Below are 16701 nucleotides of genomic sequence, written 5' to 3' on the forward strand. Positions count from 1 at the left end.
AAAAGGCAATAATCGGATCCTTAGCTGGTTAGCTGCAGCCCAGGGGCTGCAGAGGGCTGCTGGAACTACCCCCTGCAGGAGTCATAGGGCAAGGTCCTGCAGCTGGGCTGGGCCAGCCCCAGGCACCAGCCCAGGCTGGGTGCAGAGTGGGTTGAGAGTAGCTCTGGAGAAACAGCCTTGGGGGTGCTGGGTGCTGAGCAGCTCCCCAGGAGCCAGCAGTGCCTCCTGCAGCCCTCAGGCAGCTGTGTGCTGGGCTGCAGCCAGAGCAGAGTGGGCAGCAGGGCAGGAGAGGGGATCCTGCCCCTGGGCTCTGCTCAGACCTCACCTCCAATCCTGCCTCCAGCTCTGCTGTCCCCAGCAGCAGAAGGACACAGAGCTGCTGGAGAGAGGCCAGAGGAGGCCACAGAGATGCTCCAAGGGCTGGAGCAGCTCTGCTGTGAGCACAGGCTGAGGGAGCTGGGGCTGTGCAGCCTGCAGAAGGCTCTGGGGGGACCTCAGAGCCCCTCTTCCCTTTAGGGCTTTGTCCCATGCCACTATCAGGAGAGACACTTCAGTTTCAAAGGGATGTTTCACACCTGGCTGTGTCTGTGCTCTTCTCAGCACCTGGCAGCAAGGGCTGTCCCCTTCTGGCTCAACAACACTTCAGAAGCTGTGCTGCACTGTGCACCATGACAGAGTGCAGAGCTCTCTGTTGGCTGCAGCAGGCACTGCTGATAAATTACAACTGCATTTGTTGCTGTACAAGTGAGCAATCCTAGCTGGCAGTGTTTATTGCCACGTTGGTTAGTGCCTCACAGGCAGTGCCTGAGCTGTTACTGCAGTGCAATGAACGGCAGCTGGCCTCTGCTCTGCTTTCTGTAAGCTTGCTGTAAACACACACAGTCATGCTGATCACTCTTCATGTTTTAACAGTCAGTCCCAGATTGTCTCCTGGTTTGGCTACCAGCAGCAGCTGAGTGTGTCACCAGATGGAGCAGCAGCTATGGTCAGAGTCTGCAGCCTGTGCAACGTCCAGAGGAGCCCTGATTGCTCTGCTGGAGGCAGCAACCAGTGCCCAGGGGAGCTGAGCCTCTCTCAGGAGTTCCTGGGCCACCCAAGCTCTTTGCACCCCCTGATGGCTGGAGCATCATGAAGGAGAGTTCCTCAGCAGATGGACAACAGCAGGAGAGAGGACTGCACCCTGGGAGCTACATAGGAATACTACTGGATACAGAAGGGGGCTCCTGGCCACACCTGAGCTCTCAGACCTGCCCTTCCTCACCACCAAGCGTGCCCTGGCCCTTGCAGGAAAAGATTCACCAGCTCAGAGGCTTCCTTCTGATGCCCTCTGTGTGAAAGCACTTGACAATAGTTTGCCTTAGAGTGACACTGTCCCTTCAGCTGGGCAGTGCTGCTGGGGTTTGAGTGGCTGCAGGGGCTCTGCTGCTGCCTGGGGGTAAAGCACAGCAATGATGCAACCACCTTTATCTCTGGCTACATCCTCCAGGGGCTTTGGAAGCTGTTCCAAGTGACACCACTTCAGGAAGTTTTGTCTTGCTAAGGCAAATGGAAAGGCTCCTGTGGGGGCTGAGGGATGTGGTTCAGAGCTGCTGTGGCAGTGCTGGCTTAGCAGTCAGGCTGGATGGTCCTAAGGGTCACTTGCAATGATCTGTTTGCTTATGGGAGAGCTCAGCTTACTGCAGTCTTCAGCTGTGCTTGTAAACATGAACCTTCTAGGACTGTTTGCCACTCAGGCACTTTGAGGCAGCCTGAACTATTAGTTGGGGTTTTTTAACCCAGTGTCCTCCACACTCTGCTGTCCAGCCCACATAATGAATAGTATAGAATCACAGGATCATCAGGGCTGGAAGGGACCTCAAGGCTCAGCCAGCTCCAACCCCCTGCCATGGGCAGGGACACCTCACACTGCAGCAGGTTGCTCACAGCCACATCCAGCCTGGCTGCAAACACCTCCAGGGATGAGGCTGCCACCACCTCCCTGGGCAACCTGTGCCAGGCTCTCAACACCCTCCTGGGCAACAACTTCTTCCTCACAGCCAATCTGGATCTGCCCATTTCTGGTTTTGCTCCATTCCCCTCAGTCCTGCCCCTCCCTGACACCCAGCTTTGCTGTACAGAATGCCTTCATTCCACTCCAAGCTGTCATGTGTCAAGTCAGGACATTATGGTCTGTACTCACCCCAGCCTTTGGTTTGGCTCCCGAGCTGGCTCCTGGGCAGGGAGGAGCTGCATCAGGAGCATGGATGCTAGCAGACAAGTTTGTTTGTGAGTGACCTGCTGAAGGGACCTCCACTCCACTTTCAGAACCAGATTCAGCATCCTGTGAAGGCAAAGGTTGCAAGCCCCTGTGGTAAATGCAGACCTGGAATCCATACCTAGTTACCTAAACAGTGCAGGCCTTCAGCCAGGCTCACTCACTGCCTCTGCCTCACTCTCACTCTCAGAGTGATGGCCCTGACTCTTTCCCAGTACCTACAGGTTCATTTGCTCTCCTTCTCCACGTGGCACTTTGCATCAGCTGCTGCTCTGAAGTGATCAAGCACCACTGACATCAAAGCTGTAATTTCCCTAGCTGCTAGGCACCAGAGGCTGCAGGAGCCTGACCTTCTCCTCTGATGTTCAGTGCTTCCTGTGTGCTTCCACCCCCTGTCTCTGGCAGCACTGCAGGCTCAGGGAGCATCTGTAGAGCACTCCACAGCTGAGGTGGCAGCAGCAGCCAGCAGTGTGTGCAGCTCAGAGCTGCAGCCCCCGAGGTTTCTTTGGAGTCAGCAGACACTTATCAGCCAAGTGCTCCATCTGGTTCAAGCACTCTTACTTTTCATGACAGGGATTACATTCCTCTTTTGTTTGGGAATAGGAAGAAGAAGAAATAGAGCATGTTTTATTGTGGAGGCAGTAAAAACACTGAGCACACTTGATTTACTGCTTGGGGTGAGGGCAGGGGATTACACTGCTGGCAGATCAGTGGTGCCACGTGTCTGGCAAGCAGCTGGCTGTGTGTAGGGCCAGCCATGTATTGTCAGGGTTGTTAGCTGAGGGGCAGCCTGCATGCACAGAGCTGCACAGGAAAGAGCCTGGGCTATTCACCCCAGCCAGCTCTCTGCAGCAAAGCCTCAGGTTCCCAACACCAAGCTCCTAGAATAGGCCAAATATGAGGCAGAAACACCTCGGGGTTCTGCTTCTGACCTGGAGAAAACAGCAACCCTGTGACCCCTCAGTTGCAGGTGAAGCCCTGCTCCTGCCAGAGTGCAGCTGCCAGTTAGGTGCCTCTACAGCAAGGGCTCAAGTGAGATGCCTCTGAAAAGGGTTAGAGAGCAGAGACAAAGCTGCACTCCAGCTAGGGTCATGGACTTGAGTCAGGTATTTCCTGCCAGTGAGTCCTGTGCAGTGTGAAGCACTGAGAAATGCAGCAGGCCCTGGCAAAGCCTTTGGGGAGCTCAGACTGGGTACAGCTGCCCTGAGCAGCTTTGCTTAGCAGAGCCACGGTGTCATGGTGCAGAACCATGCTCCCTGCCGTGTTAGCCCTGGGTTTGCATCACATTCAAATGCTTGGCTACTGTAAGTAATCAATAATTGGAATAGAATAGAACAGAACAGAACAGACCAGGTTGGAAAAGACCTTTGAGATCATCAAGTCCAACCTCTCACCCAACACCATCTCATCAACCAAACCATGGCACCAAGTGCCTCATCCAGGCTCTTCCTGAACACCTCCAGGGATGGGGACTCCACCACCTCCCTGGGCAGCACATCCCCATGGCCAGTCTCTCTTGCTGGGAAGAACTTCTTCCTAACCTCCAGCCTGAACCTCCCCTGGCACAGCTTGAGACTGTGTCCTCTTGTTCTGGTGCTGGGTGCCTGGGAGAAGAGACCAACCCCCACCTGGCTCCAACCTCCCTTCAGGGAGCTGTAGAGAGCAATATAAGCCTGAACACAATGCAGACATGTTCTAAGCATAAACTCTTCAGATCTTCAGGGGCTCAAAGGCTCCAAAGTTCATGCACTGGCACAGGCTGCTCAGGGAGGTGGAGGAGAAATGTGGGCATGGCACTTCAGGACATGGTTCAGTGGCCATGGGTGATGGTGGGACTCAATGACCTTAGAGGTGCTTTGCAAGAGGACCACTTCCATGTAGCACACAGACCATGTCTGGGGCAGGCTGCCCTTCTGGGGGGCTGCTCTGCAGCGTGGAAGCAGACACAAGCTCTGTCATGCAGGCTTACTGCTACAGACTGCCTCAACTCCCCTCCTTGCTGTAAGGAATCAGCTGAAACACTGGCAGGGCTGGAGAGCAGATGGTAACATCCTTTTGCAGCCTTCCTGTGCCACCAGTGCTCAGAGAGAAACTGGGAGAATGTGGACATCCACCACAGAAATGCTCAGCTGGTGGAAGTGTCACTGCCTTTGGTTCCCTCCAAAGAGTGCGTTGGAGATGCTTCAGCTGACCAAGCCCACTGCAACTTAAACCCTGCTCTCTCCTGACCTACAAACCCACTGCAACTTAAACCCTGCTCTCTCCTGACCTACAAACCCACTGCAACTTAAACCCTGCTCTCTCCTCACCTACAGAGCACCAAACCCACTGCACCTTAAACCCTGCTCTCTCCTGACCTACAGAGCACCAAACCCACTGCACCTTAAACCCTGCTCTCTCCTCACCCACAGTGCACCAAACCCACTGCAACTTAAACCCTGCTCTCTCCTCACCTACAAACCCACTGCACCTTCAACCCTGCTCTCTCCTCACCTACAAACCCACTGCAACTTAAACCCTGCTCTCTCCTCACCTACAGAGCACCAAACCCACTGCAACTTAAACCCTGCTCTCTCCTCACCTACAGAGCACCAAACCCACTGCAACTTAAACCCTGCTCTCTCCTGACCTACAGAGCACCAAACCCACTGCAACTTAAACCCTGCTCTCTCCTCACCTACAGAGCACCAAACCCACTGCACCTTAAACCCTGCTCCCTCCCCACCTACAGAGCACCAAACCCACTGCAACTTAAACCCTGCTCTCTCCTCACCTACAGAGCACCAATCCCACTGCACCTTAAACCCTGCTGTCTCACCTACAGCCCACTGCTGAAATGCAGCACTGGATGCCAGTATTGCTGCCTTCAGCACCCATGCCTACAGACAGACAAGGCACAGGACACTCTGCACTCAAAGAGCTTCAGGTCTGAGACCAAGCAGCTGAGAGATGTAAGGGCTGCAGGAAACAGAAAGGTGAAGCAAACCCGGATGGGAACAGTAGGGGAGATGAAGTGCAGTGACTTACAGGTGGATGCTTTCGCTGGTAGGTGGGGGTGCTGGCTGGGGAGGAGCCTGCACTGAGAGCATTTTCAATGTCCTGGTCCAGCTGCTCCAGCTTCATGATCAGCAGCACCATGGAATCCAGCCGCGACCGCTCCCGGTCCTCCGGCACCTCCTGAGGAGCAGAGCAGACAGCTGCTAGACCTGAAGTGGCACCAGCTGGGAAAAGCCACCTCAAAGCAAGACAGTTCTGTTCTTGAGCTGGCCATGAAATCACCCTGAACAATGGGCAGAAAAATCTCCTCTGTGGGAACAGCTCTGTGGTGTGTAAGCCATTCCCTGGCATCGCCTGGCTGCTGGGGGGACAGTTGGTGTCAGGATGGAAAATGCATCCCAGCTATGCAGAGGGCCTTGGGACCAATCTACCACTACCATTTCCTTAAAGAGCTACTGACTTGAAGCACTGCTCCAAACACTCCCCACAAGTTCACCAGTTTGGTTGTGCAAACCAGCAGCATACAGAGGGTGAAGGTTAGTGCGTGATCAAAGCGGGAGAGAAGAAAGATCAAGCAAGCCATTTCCCAGCTGAGCATAACAACTGCCTGTCCTTGCAGAGCCCACCAGGATCACAGGATGGTAGGGGTTGGAAGGGACCTCCAGAGATCATCCAGTCCAAACCCCCTGCCAGAGCAGCATCACCCAGGGCAGGGCACACAGAACACATCCGGGGGGGTTGGAAAGGCTCCAGAGCAGGAGACTCCACAACCAATCTGGGCAGCCTGCTCCAGGCTCTGCCACCCTCACAGGGACAAAGTTTCCCTTCTGTTCCCCTGGCACCTCCTCTGCTCCAGCCTGCCCCCAGTGCCCCTTGTGCTGTGCTTGGCCATCCCTGAGCAGAGCCTGGCTCCAGCCCTGCACATCTTGATCCCCAGCACCGAGGGCAGCCCTCAGGCTCCTCTGCTCCCAGCCCCAGCTCCCTCAGCCTGTCTCTATGACTCTGTACTGGACTCTCTCAAGTAGTTCCTTGAGGTCCATTTTGACCTGAGAAGGCCAGAACTGGACACAGTACCCCAGGTGTGGCCTCACCAGGGCAGAGTACAGGGTTGGGAAAACATGTCTTGACCTGCTCAGCACAGCCCTTCCTCTCCACCCCAGGCTGCCATTGGGCTTCTTGGCCATGAGGACACATTGCTGCCTCATGGGCATCTTGTTGTCTGCCAGCTCTCCCCAGCAGCTCAGCGCCCAGCCCGTAGTGGCCCAACAAACTTACACTTGATTTCAAACCCAACAGTTAATTGCCACAGCAGAAGGGCAGTGGTGACTGTGGTGGCTGTCAGTGTGTTTGTTCTGTAGCTTTTCTTCCTCACAGCAGAGCAGATAAGAAGTGTTTGACATGAGGAGGAGCAAGAAGGAAAATCGGGGTTCTGCCCCCAGGGAATTGTTTGCCTTACCCTGCCAAGAGAGTGTAAGCTGACTCTGCATGGAGCAGGCTGGGAATGCTGCAGAGAAACGAGGAGATGGCAAAATACTGCTCAGAGTGATGCTCAGGCTTGACCCCAGGGGCTGGCTGCAAGCAAACTGCACTGTCACAGAGCTCTGACACCAGAGAATGGCCCAGGCTGGGAGGGAGCTCAGAGCTCAGCTCCTCCAACCTCCACACCATGCCCAGAGACACCTCTCAGCTACACTCAGCTGCTCAAGACTGCTTCAGCTCCAAACCCTTCCCCCTTGGCCTGTCTGCAGACACCCTGAGGAGAAGTCCCTCTGCAGCCTTCCTGCAGGATCCCTTCAGCTCCTGGCAGGCAGCTCTGAGGTCCCCCCAGAGCCTTCTCCTCTGCAGGCTGCACAGCCCCAGCTCCCTCAGCCTGTGCTCACAGCAGAGCTGCTCCAGCCCTTGGAGCATCTTTGTGGCCTCCTCTGGCCTCCCTGCAGCAGCTCTGTGTCCTTCTCCTGCTGGGGACAGCAGAGCTGGAGGCAGGACTGGAATTGAGCTCTTCTGTTCAGAAGTCCTAGCAGTGCTTTGTGGTGCTGACTGCTGCTGCCATCAGCCTTGCCAGGGGGAGTGTTAACATTTTCACTCTGGTTTCTCTGTTCATGTTTCACTGAGGAACACAAAGATCACCTTCTGTTTGCCCAGGGCACTGCTGGGCTGGGCACAGGGATGGCCAAGTGTCAAAACAACAACTTAGCCACAATCACCTGGGGATGTATCTAGAAAGGGCAGTGTGGAGTTGGGAAGTCACTGCAGCACATTGAGTAGATGTTATTAGAAGGGTAACTCATGGTTAGACAGTTTTACCCTGGGCATTATCTAGCAGGTTTCCAAGAGCTTTCCAGCCTGTCTCTTTTGGTGCATTGTGTTCCCCTTGTCTGTGTTCTGAGGGCTTCTTACTGAGGTGTGATATGATCTGAAGCCAGGAAGATATTGGCCATTCTTTTGTTTCCTTTACAAAGAGAGTATTTCCTCTGCAGCCAGGCTTCCCCACTGCCCCCCTGGCAGCTGCTTACCTTCCACACTGCCATGCAAAATGGCCATTTGTAGAATGAGGCCAAACCCTGCCTGGAGCCAGAGCCTGGGCACCAGCAGGTGCCTGGCCAGAGCGTGCCCTAACAGCCTCTGAGCCGTGCAGCTCTTGGGTGCATCACAAAGGTGCTCAGGAGGTCAAGCTTGAGATGGGATTGCTCTGGAGATTCTATTTCTGCCCCCAAAGAGGAAAGACTTCAGGTCATGAACTGGAAACAAGATTTCTTTTAGCTTCTGTCCTCAGTGGTGTGATAAAGGAGCTGCTTAAAGCTGGGCATGCTGGTGTGTTTGGAGCAGGAAGCAGTGTAGCTGCTCCCAGAATGCAGGAAGCTTGAGCATTGGCTCCTAGATTAACTGCTAGCCCCCAGGTTAAGGTCATAGTCAGGGAAATCAGAACTTGTTTGACAAGGAAAACTCTTGGCAAGCCCTGCTGCTGCAGCCAGTGGAGGGAGTGCCCCAGCTCCCTCAGCCTGTGCCCATATGGGAGGTTCTCCAGCCCTCTGGTCATCTTTGTGGCTTCCTCTGGACCCTCTCCAGCTGCTCAGTGTCCCTCTGCTGGTGGGGGCACCAGAGCTGGGCACAGTGTCCAGGTGGGGTGTCACCAGAGCAGAGGGGCAGCATCCCCTCCCTTGTGCTGCTGGTCACACTGCTTTGGAGGCAGTGCTCAGCATGCAGATTCCCTCCCTGCCTTTGTGCACACTGGAGGGGCCTGCACTGGCTGACCTTTGGAGGTGCCTTCCAACCCAACCCAATCTAGGATGCAGGAGCAGCAGCACATCCTCAAGCAAGAGGCATAAAAGCACCACAGAATGGAAGAGGAACATTTGTTTGCAGCCTGCCCTCCATGGAAGCACTCCTGAGAGTTTCCAGCTGGCTTTCTTTTGCCAGAAGCTGAGGGTCCCTTGCTCACAAGCTGCAATGCCACTCTCCAGCTCAGCCTTCATCCTTTGCTTCCCAGGATTAGAGCCTGGCTGGGTTGCTGTGATTCACACTTCAGACACGTGGATCTTAGAGGACTTTCCCCTTGCAGCACAGTGACTTTTGCTGCTGGGGTATTGAGCAGACACCTCTTTGCAAACACAGCCTCACAGGATGTTAGGGGCTGGAAGGGACCTCCAGAGATCACCCAGTCCAACCCCCTGCCAGAGCAGCATCACCCAGGAACACGTCCAGGTGGGTGTTGGATGTCTCCAGGGAAGGAGACTCCACAACTTCTCTGGGCAGCCTGCTCCAGGTCACCCTCCTGGTGTTGAGGTGGAACCTCCTGTGTCCCAGTCTGTCCCCACCACCCAAAAGAGCCTGGGACCTTCATCCTGACACCCACCCCTCAGATATTGATAGACATTGATCATATTCCCCCTTCTCCTCTCTAGACTGAACAGCCCCAGGGCTCTCAGCCTTTCTTCATAGCAGAGAGGTTCAAGCCCCCAAGGCCTCCTCATAGCCTCTCTTGGACTCTCTCCAGCAGATCCCTCTCCCTCCTGAATTGCAGGACTGCAACTCAAACACAGGACTGCAGGGCAGAGAGAGGAGGAGGAGCACCACCCTAGACCTGCTGGGAGGTCTACACATGTGCAGACAAACATTTGAGCAGCATGACCTAGGAGCTGGAAATGCAGCTCCAGAATTGCTGGAGCCTGGCCTGGTTACCCTTGCAAGTGCACGCCCAGGAAAGCCAGCAGCTGAACACAGCACTGCACAGCTGGGGCTGCCTGGCCTTGGGGAACAGAAGGGCTGCTGCCCATCACTCTGGAAGCTGGGAAAGACAGGAGGGCACCATGGTGACTAAACCTGTTACTGCTAGGTGCAGCCACAGAGGAACAACAGACAGCAGCTCAGGTTAGTGGTGAACGTGGTGAGGAATCAAAGAAACGGAGACTGGAACCTTAGCTCCTGCAAAACCAGAGTTCATCTGCTGTCCCCAGCAGGAGCAGGACACAGAGCTGCTGGAGTGAGGCCAGAGGATGCTCCAAGGGCTGGAGCAGCTCTGCTGTGAGCACAGGCTGAGGGAGCTGGGGCTGTGCAGCCTGCAGAGGAGAAGGCTCTGGGGGGACCTCAGAGCTGCCTGCCAGGAGCTGAAGTGACCCTGCAGGAAGGCTGCAGAGGGACTTCTCCTCAGGGTGTCTGGAGCCAGGCAGAGGGGGAATGGTGACATCACTGTTCATGAAGCACTGTTCCCCTATTCCTCAAGCTAACAGCCCTGTGGCTGTTTGCAGCCAGTGAAGAGAAGTAACAGTCTGGTTTGCCACACCTCACAACCCCCTTTCAGATGCAGGGTTCCACGAGGCTGAAGGAAACAAACACTCACTGCCCCCACAGCTGGTGCAACCTCTCTGAAGGCCAGCATAGCTTTTGCATGAACTATGTCTGCAGGGAAAACAGGCTGCTTGAGAAGGGGGAAGGAGGCTTTTGGAGTAGGGGAGCAGAGAGCAGCTGGCAGAGATTAGCCTATGTCCTCATGGAATCAAAATGTCTCTGTTCGAGAACTGGAGATAGCCAGCCTGAGCGCTGCACTCCGGTGGGGGCTTTCCTTCCAATCTAATCAAGCATTATCTCATGAGATATGACTGCATCATCCCAGCAGAGCAGAAGAGCTGCCAGCCCCACACCATTGCACACAGATGTGTTCAGCATCAGGTTGTTGATTTCCATCTGTGGTGCATCCAGCTTCTCTGGGCCAGACACGAGACACGCCGTGGCACAATCGGCTCGGAAGGGAGAAACGCTGCCTGAAAGCTCCAGCTCCTGACTCACCAGTGAGGCCAGGGTGACATCCCAGCCTCAGCAATGGGGGCAGGAATGCACAGCTGAGGAAGAGCCTGACTCAGTGCACAGCCAGGGCCAAGGCAGGCTGGAGTGAATTCAGGGCCACCACCAGCTGCTTCCCCCGGGAAAGCAGCAGCACAGACACCACAGGCATCTCCTGGTGCTGCAGCAGGGACTGCTCACTTTGGGTGGCAGGACCTTTGGAAGTGTTTCTCACTGGATAGAAACTTAATATTCAAATAGGTGTTGGCATTATTAGACATGTCCTACCAATGGGAGGAAGAGGCATGCTGAACAGCTGCAGCATTTCCAGTGCAGAACATTCACAGAGTGCAGTTCCATCACCATTGAGGCCCTGCTGCCTCTGCCTGGGCTCCTACCATCAGCACAGATCCCCACAGTCCTGTCCCACTAAGCCACAGAATCACAGAGTTGTCAGCAATGGAAGGGACCTCAAGGATCACCCAGTTCCAACACCCCTGCCATGCCCAGGGACACCTCTCAGCTACACTCAGCTGCTCAGGGCCTCATCCAGCCTGGCCTCCAGCACCCCCAGGCAGGAGGCAGCCACAGCCTCCCTGGGCAGCCTGGGCCAGAGGCTCAGCAGCCTCCTGCTCAACACCTTCTTCCTCAGCTCCACTCTAACCCTGCTCTGCCTCAGCTCCAAACCATTCCCCCTTGGCCTGTCTGCAGCCACCCTGAGGAGAAGTCCCTCTGCAGCCTTCCTGCAGGATCCCTTCAGGTCCTGGCAGGCAGCTCTGAGGTCCCCCCAGAGCCTCAAATCCAGCTGTTCTTTTGTGCTATTCCTGAGCAGAAGGGAGGTGAATAGAAAGCTGAGAGGACACTTGCTTGGGGAGAAGCATGGCAGGAAAGGGCACTGGGAAAGCACCACACAGTTCCCTCCAATTGCTCTGCTGGGAGCTCAGGCAGGCAGCAGACACAGAGAGCTGAGAAGACCTACAAGTGAGCTGGTGTGGGAATTCCATTTCATCCACACCTGATTTTGAAGCATGGGTGCTGCAAAAACCGAGAGCCTTTTCCTCCCTGGGAGGAACCTCTGGGCGTGAATGCAGCTGGAGGGGAGTGCCACAGGCAGCAGCCACACTGCAGTGCTGAAGGACAGCCTGCAAGGCTCCTGAGAGCTTCCACCTGTGCAGCTCAGGCTGCCCCAGAGAGCCAACTGATAGAAGCCCTCAGGGCATGTCCAACACAGCTAACCTCCCATTGGGACAAAGGGAAATGATACTGGCTGCATTTCAAAGGTGTGGGCATCAGAGGCAGGAGAGGTTTTCCCAAGGCTGCTGCAGACCTGACCTGATCCAGAGGGGGCACTGGGCTGAACTCCCCTCTGGTTCTACCTCTGCTGCTCAGCTCTGTCCCTCGGCAGTGCAGTTGCAGCTCTGGGTAGCAGGGTGATGGCTGCAGCTGTTGGGGGTTGTGCCACCAGGGCTCCTCCTGTGTCAGGCTCAGCTGTGACAGCAGAATCAGGCTGGAGGCAGCACCAGGCAGAGCTTTCCTGCTCTCTGCTGAATGCCTGCACTGTTTTGCTGCAGCCAACAGGAGGATTATGTTTAAAAACATCCTTCCTCTGCTGCCTTCATCTCTGGAGGTTTCCACAGCAGCTCTGGGCAGCTTTCTCTTTATCAGATTTCCCCCCTTTGCCTCTCTGAGGCAGGAAGCTGAGGGGGCTGACCTCATCTGGATCTCTCCCAGTGTCAGGAGGTGGTCTGTTCAAACAGACTCCATGACACTGATCCCTTCCTGATTCATCAGATAGCTAGGTCAAGAAATAAGCTCTCCACTGTGCTCTCCACAGCTGGAAACCAACCCATGGACTCCTCTGAGGGTAATTATCAACTCTTTAGAGATTTTCTGTCAAGGAACAAGTGTTCTCTTTCTGATTAGTGAATTCCTCTGCAGCATCACTGGGCAGGGATTGCCTAGTGGCAGGAGCCCTGCTTCACATGCAGCAGTGAAGTGAAACCTGCACAGCAAAGCCTGCTGCTGCTCTAGAATGTTCTCTCTGTCATCTCTCAGTGCATTCTCCCGTGGCCATGAAGCCCTCTCAGTGTGGCTGGGAAGATGACAGAACAGTTGTCCTGCCCAGTGAGTCCCCAGGTGATGAGGAACAGAACTCTCCTGTGTGACTGATGTGGCTGTGGTCAGTGAGGGTGCAGCAGTCAGACACTGGCACAGGCTGCCCAGGAAGGCAGGGGAAGCCTCATCCCTGGAGGTTTTGGAGGCCAGGCTGGATGTGGCAGCTTGACCTAGTGTGAGGTGTCCCTGCCCAGGGCAGGGGGGCTGGGACTGGCTGAGCCTTGAGGTCCCTCCCAGCCCTGACAGTTCTGTGATTGTGTGACAGGTGGGCACCGTTCCAGAGCTGTCACTTCAATGCCTGTACCCTCCTCACCAGTGCCCCCAGACCTTGTACTGTGTCCTGTCCCAGCTGAGGCAGCTGATTTGGCATTAGAAACAATGGCAATGTCTGCTTCCCCACTCAGAAAGCATCTTTCCTGACACCAGGAAAGTGAGGATGGCTCCAGGGATGGAGCCTCCACTACCTCCCTGGGCAACCTGTTCCACTGTTCCACCACCCTCAGAGTAAAGAGCTTCTTCCTAATGTCCAATCTACGTCTACCCTGCTCTGGTTTAAAACCCCTGCCCCTTGTCCTTTGCAGACAGCCCCTCCAGGCCCCCTTCAGGTACTGAAGGGCTGCTGGAACATCTCGAAGGAGCCTTCACTTCTCCAGGCTGATCACACAGCAACTGTTCCTCACACTGCCCAAGCCTCTCACAGCCACTGCCACATACTCGATGCAGACAGAGCATGGGGACTCCCTCAGAAAGGAGAGGGCAGCGTGCTTTGGTCATGGTGGAGGAGATAAACCTCCCTGGTGGGCACAGAGACATGGGAAGCACTGACAGAACAACTAACACAGCCAGCAGGTAGATGTCAGAGCACACAGCCTCCTCCTGTTACTGCTGGGTGAGCTCACAGACCACATCTGGGCTGCCTGCTGGAGCTGTGGCCGGGGTGTAAATCTCAGCCCATGAGGAAAGAGTATCCAAATGAGAGAGATGGCCCAGGCCCAGGCCAGCCTCCAAAAGGGTGCCTGCAGTTACACAGCCCTCTGCACAGCAGAGCTTTCTCCCCCCCTCTGCACAGAACCACATTTCAGATGGAGCCCAAGCACTCTGTGCTGCTGAATCCAATGTCAGGCTCCACAATAAACACAGAGAGAACCTAAAAATAAACTGGGGACAAACATTTCCTTTGCATTTTTGGTGAAACCCCTCCCCCCTTCCCTCCCACAGCCCTGGCACGACCAGGAGACAGCACCCACTGCCAGCTGCTGAACCGCTCTTGTGCCCTGAAGAGTGGAGCTAAAGCTACCCCTGCTTGCAGCGCCCTTAGCACCTGGTGTTTAAGAGCTCCATGAGACACTTCTGGTGAAGAACCTCTCCCAGAGGGAGCCAGCTGTGGGTGTTTGAGTCTGCTAGTGCAGGTTCTGCCCCCCCTGCACAGGCAAACCTTGCATCACAAGGGCTGAGGGTGACCAGCAGTGCTGTGGCATGTGACAGTCCCAGACTGGCTCAGGCTGGAAGGGAGCTCAGAGCTCAGCTCCTCCAACCTCCACACCATGCCCAGGGACACCTCTCAGCTACACTCAGCTGCTCAGGGCCTCATCCAGCCTGGCCTTCAGCACCCCCAGGCAGGAGGCAGCCACAGCCTCCCTGGGCAGCCTGGGCCAGAGTCTCAGCAGCCTCCTGCTCAACAACTTCTTCCTCAGCTCCACTCTAACCCTGCTCTGCCTCAGCTCCAAACCCTTCCCCCTGGGCCTGTCTGCAGACACCCTGAGGAGAAGTCCCTCTGCAGCCTTCCTGCAGGATCCCTTCAGGTCCTGGCAGGCAGCTCTGAGGTCCCCCCAGAGCCTTCTCCTCTGCAGGCTGCACAGCCCCAGCTCCCTCAGCCTGTGCTCACAGCTGATGCTGGTTTCTGGGCTGGGTACTGGTGCAAATGCTGACTAGCAACAGCCAGGGCTGGAGCCAGGTGGCTTCGTGCTTGCAAGGAGCAGTTAGTGCAAGGCTCAGGCTGCCTGGGGTGGTTGGGTTGCATTAGTGGAGGTCCCTCTGTACTCAGACTCCTGCCTCCAGTGACTGGGTTTTGTTGTTGGTTGGGTTTGTGCTGCTCCCCCATGAAGTCAGTCCTGCCTCAGTAATTAACACAGCAGTGACAGTAATTAAGCATATTTTCAGCTACTAGGTCTGTGGCCTCCTCCTTCCTCCTCTCCCAAGGGACATGCTTTAGCAAGAGGGAGGTGACATCACTGCTGCCACTGCAGGCCTTGAGAGATGGCCTGGGGCTGAGCCACCCTCTGCTGGAGAGCACCGAGCTGCCCTGGCTCCCCAGCCCCGGCTCCCCCAGCCCCGGCTCCTGCAGCCCCGGCTCCCCCAGCCCCGGCTCCCCCAGCCCCAACTCCTGCAGCCCTGGCTCCCCAGCCCCGGCTCCCCCAGCCCCAACTCCTGCAGCCCCGGCTCCCCCAGCCCCGGCTCCTGCAGCCCCGGCTCCCCCAGCCCCGGCTCCTGCAGCCCCGGCTCCCCCAGCCCCAACTCCTGCAGCCCTGGCTCCCCCAGCCCCGGCTCCCCCAGCCCCGGCTCCCCCAGCCCCGGCTCCCCCAGCCCCAGCAGCCCTGGCTCCTCCAGCCCCGGCTCCCCCAGCCCCAACTCCTGCAGCCCTGGCTCCCCCAGCCCCAACTCCTGCTGCCCCGGCTCCTCCTGCCCTGGCTCCCCCAGCCCTGGCTCCCCCAGCCCCGGCTCCCCCAGCCCCGGCTCCCCCAGCCCCGGCTCCCGCTGCCCCGGCTCCCCAGCCCCGGCTCCTGCAGCAGCACTCCCTGAGAGCAGAGCGTGGAGGGGGCAGGGATGGAAAATCTGTTGCTATTTCAGTTTTGTCTCTGGTAAGATGGAAACTTTCTCAAGTCCACACAGCTGGTAAATAAGTTTCTGCTGCATGAGGCAGTTCCTGGAACAGAGGCCTTTTCTCAAACACCAAGTGCCAGCTCTGGGGCAGTTATTTTTAACTTTCCCAGGGACTCGCTGAGAGAGCTGGAGAAGTCTCCTTTCACCTTCAGAGCCCTGCTCTGGCTCCAGGAGCAGCCTCTCAGGCTGTTCTCAGCATACAGGAGTTTGCTTCACGCTTTAGAAGAGGTTTGAAAGCAAAGACCAAAGCTCCACGGCGATGCTTGGCTGCTAGTACCCACTGCCCCTGCAGACAGGGCTGGGAAATCAGGAGGTCCTGGGTGAGTCCTAAGGCAATCAGCAGTGACTAAGATGCTGACATTTAAACTCTCACCATCCTGCTGCATGAGGCAATGCTGTTGACACAGGAGGGCTTCTCCTCCACGGCCACAGCCCAATGGGGAGGGCAGGGAGGGAGCCTGGGATCAGGGACCGAGGCCCTGCAGGCTGTACCTGCTAGGGAAGCTGTGGCAAAGGCACAGAAGAGGCAGGGCTTTGGCAGCCTCCTGCATGGCTCAGGGCAGAGCTTTACACAGCTGTGGAAATGAATGCTAGGCAAGAGGGGGAGCAGCTGCTCCCATTGCTAGGGCACCAGTCCTGTACCCTGTCCAGTGCTGGGCTCAAGAGAGCCAGGGATCTGCTGGAGAGAGCCCAGTGGGGGCTGGGAGGGTGATGGAGGAACTGGAACATCTCTGCTACCAAGAAAGCCTGAGAGGGAATCCTACCAGGGTTCTTATCTCTGAGAGGAGAAGGCTGAGAGGGATCTGATCAATGTCTATCAGTATCTGAGGGCTGGGAGTCAGGGTGAAGGTGCCAGGCTCTGTTTGGTGGTGCCCAGTGACAGGACAAGGAACAGTGGGGGCAGGCTGGGGCACAGCAGGTTCCACCTCAACTTCTGTATGGTGAGGGTGCCCTGGAGCAGGCTGCCCAGAGAGGTTGTGGAGTCTCCTGCTCTGGAGCCTTTCCAACCCCCCTGGCTGTGTTCTGTGTGCCCTGCCCTGGGTGATGCTGCCCTGGCAGGGGGTTGGAGTGGGTGATCTCTGGAGGTCCCTTCCAACCCCTAACATCCTGAGAGTCTGTGTTTGGGAGAAAGTGTGTGTTCAAAAGCACCCCAGCAGGGAGGCACTGGAGTGATGGAG

The 16701-nt window shown here is 56.3% G+C and overlaps 1 protein-coding gene across 1 annotated transcript in view; it reads right to left on the reverse strand.

Annotated features, from left to right (window-relative positions):
• Window positions 1–16701, reverse strand: part of DLC1 (DLC1 Rho GTPase activating protein) — a 170557-nt gene that overhangs the window by 131433 nt on the left and 22423 nt on the right. The window contains exons 3-4 of the mRNA XM_068137745.1: window positions 5282–5431; window positions 2180–2320 (exon numbers count right to left, since the gene is read on the reverse strand). Coding sequence (XP_067993846.1) covers window positions 2180–2320; window positions 5282–5431 — 291 coding nt within the window. The remainder of the gene's footprint in view (window positions 1–2179; window positions 2321–5281; window positions 5432–16701) is intronic.

Source organism: Melanerpes formicivorus, unplaced genomic scaffold (assembly GCF_026170545.1).
Source record: "Melanerpes formicivorus ecotype bairdi unplaced genomic scaffold, bMelFor1.0.p_v2 SCAF_4, whole genome shotgun sequence".
NCBI lineage: Eukaryota > Metazoa > Chordata > Aves > Piciformes > Picidae > Melanerpes > Melanerpes formicivorus.